The 2,411-nt window shown below is 39.4% G+C and overlaps 1 protein-coding gene across 1 annotated transcript in view; it reads left to right on the forward strand.

The window, feature by feature from the left end:
* Positions 1 to 2,411, forward strand: part of TCP11L2 (t-complex 11, testis-specific-like 2) — a 6,665-nt gene that overhangs the window by 3,808 nt on the left and 446 nt on the right. The window contains exons 5-6 of the mRNA XM_010133800.1: positions 1,012 to 1,193; positions 1,800 to 1,972. Of these exons, the coding sequence (XP_010132102.1) occupies positions 1,012 to 1,193; positions 1,800 to 1,972 (355 nt within the window). The remainder of the gene's footprint in view (positions 1 to 1,011; positions 1,194 to 1,799; positions 1,973 to 2,411) is intronic.

The raw sequence follows: 2,411 nt of genomic DNA on the forward strand, positions 1-2,411 counted from the left end.
CAGGAATTGGTGGCAATACTCTTGCTTTAGAACAGAACTGGTAAAACCCTGAAGCCCTCTATACTCACCCTTTCCCAGTGCATATAAACTATTGCTTCAAGAATCAGTGTTCAGTATTTCACTCCGACTCCTAATTATGGATCTGTGCAACTTTCCATAAAGCCGGTTTGAAATCGGCCATCAGTCAGGGCTACGATTAGCCTCTGTAGTGAGTGCCTGAGCTATATTTAGCGTGGCCTGGTAGAGAATTTGCTAAATACATGGGGATGCTCTTCGTGCTCTGTCAGCGGACAGAAGGGAAACCATCTTACCTTTACCTTGCTTTGAACAGTTTTGAATAAGAGCTACATGCAGGTCTGTAATGGTGGATCTCATTAGTCATGCTATGAAATTACTACCAAACAGCTGAAGGTTAATGCCCCTGTGTTGCTTAGCAGAGGGATTTGGTTAGCATGAACTCTTTCTAATCTAAAACAAGTCACTCCAGCTACCTCTTGCTCTGAAGAATTACTTGTATTGCTTGGCTTTTTTGCCTGTAGCGGGTTATGTATCACTTGCAGAACCTGCTCTGGTGGCTGAACTGGTGTTTGCTGTGCACGGTTGTTCATCACTGGACATCAGTTACAGATTATGGAATTTTTCAAAGGACAGCTGGATCCAGAAGACTATTCTGTCTGTAACCTTGATCACTACCATATTCTCTGGATCCCCTGAGTGTTCCACAGCATGGACTGAATTGTTGGTCATAAATTTCTGTCATTAGTGTTGAGGAATAAGGTGCAGTGTGTTTGGTTTCCTCTACACTGAAGGCATTGCCTTTCTTCCCACCACAGGCTTACTTCTGGTACTCATATGCTACTTTGTTCAATACTACATATTCAGGGTATTTCAGCTGTTGTTTCTTCTGACTTTTAATATTTTTAATCACAAATACTCATGCTTCATGATTTGATTCTCTACCTGTCCTTTTTGCTCCATATTCCTAAATTAGTATCATTGTTTCAATTCTAGACTCTAATAACAGATGAAGTTCGTCTTCAGGAGTTAAGAGAAAAGCTCAATCAGTTAAAAATCATAGCTTGTGTTTGTCTCATAACAAACAATATGGTGGGTGCAGCAATCGTAGATGTGCCTGATTTTGCTGAACAACTGAAAAGGATCTCTGTTCCTCTTCTTGAAGACATGAACAAGAAGTAAGACCTTGTCTTTATTACATCTTTTATTTTGTTAATAGGCAATACCAGGTGGATCTGAAAACCCTTGGAAACAATTCAAATGTCATAGCCAGAGCTTGCTAATAATAGGAAGATACCAAATTTTAATAATCTATATCTATATTCCCTTTACAAATTTCCTTGCCAGTTGCTTCGACCTTATTACAGGTAGTTCAAGGTATTTCTGGCTGCCTGTTTCTGCTGCTGCCTGCACTACAAGCAAGTCTGATGTGATCTGAAAGGGTGTCTCAAAATAGTTTTCGTCTCTCTTTTTTCTCATGAAATGCTATGCATGTGGCCCTGGAAAACACCTGATCATAAAGGCAAAATGAACTGGTGTCACTGCTGCACACTTGAAATTAATTTTCACATTTGAATCACAATTGGGTCCTTATCTTCCAGATAAGGAGATTTGTGGAGATTTGTCCTGTATCTGTAGATGCATGTAAATCCCTGAAGATAACTCCTCTGAATTTTTCTCATTGCAGAGAGCAGGTTGAAAATAAAAGGGAAAGGAGACAAGTGTAAGGTCACCTGTGCCACAGAAACTACAGAAGTTAATGCTTTTCTATTTCTTTCTTCCAGAACTTTTGATTTGAAGGAGGCTCTGAATGCTATTGCTGTCCAAATTTGCGGCAAAGTGAACAGGTCTCTAACTGAGAGAGGTCTTCCCACTCTTACTGAAGAAATGCAGAATAATTTAATGGGTCAGATTGCTCATATTGTTGAGGAGAATAATCCTGTCAGTTCCTTGATTGGTTAGTAAGATAATATATAATTGTCTTATTTTATGTGTCTGTATACAAACTTACTCCCAGCAAGCCTCTGTTTTTTTTTTTTAAAAGCACTTTCTTCCTGTGCTAAAATCCTGGGTTAACTAAGAGAAAGGAAATGTTTCCCTGCAGATGTGTTCCTGGCATGCTGCAGAGCATGGTTAGTTGCAGCTAGAAATAATTTAAGTGTCCGTGCAAACAAGCCCAGACATGTTAGTATTTTGGAGAAGAATTTGTAAAAATGCTTGCTATTCAGTCTCTCTTCAGTCAGTTCTGAGTTTAAACCTAGTGGGGTCTTTTTGAGTTTACTTTGTATTAGGTAACGTAACTTGTTGCAGCAGGTTTATTCTGTGTCTACCTTGCAGGAGCTAACTCTAAGAAATTTTAAGTATTGCTTCTCAGAGCAACAGGGGCTTGGGCACGA

This window comes from Buceros rhinoceros, unplaced genomic scaffold (genome assembly GCF_000710305.1).
Source record: "Buceros rhinoceros silvestris isolate BGI_N320 unplaced genomic scaffold, ASM71030v1 scaffold19583, whole genome shotgun sequence".
NCBI classification, from domain to species: domain Eukaryota; kingdom Metazoa; phylum Chordata; class Aves; order Bucerotiformes; family Bucerotidae; genus Buceros; species Buceros rhinoceros.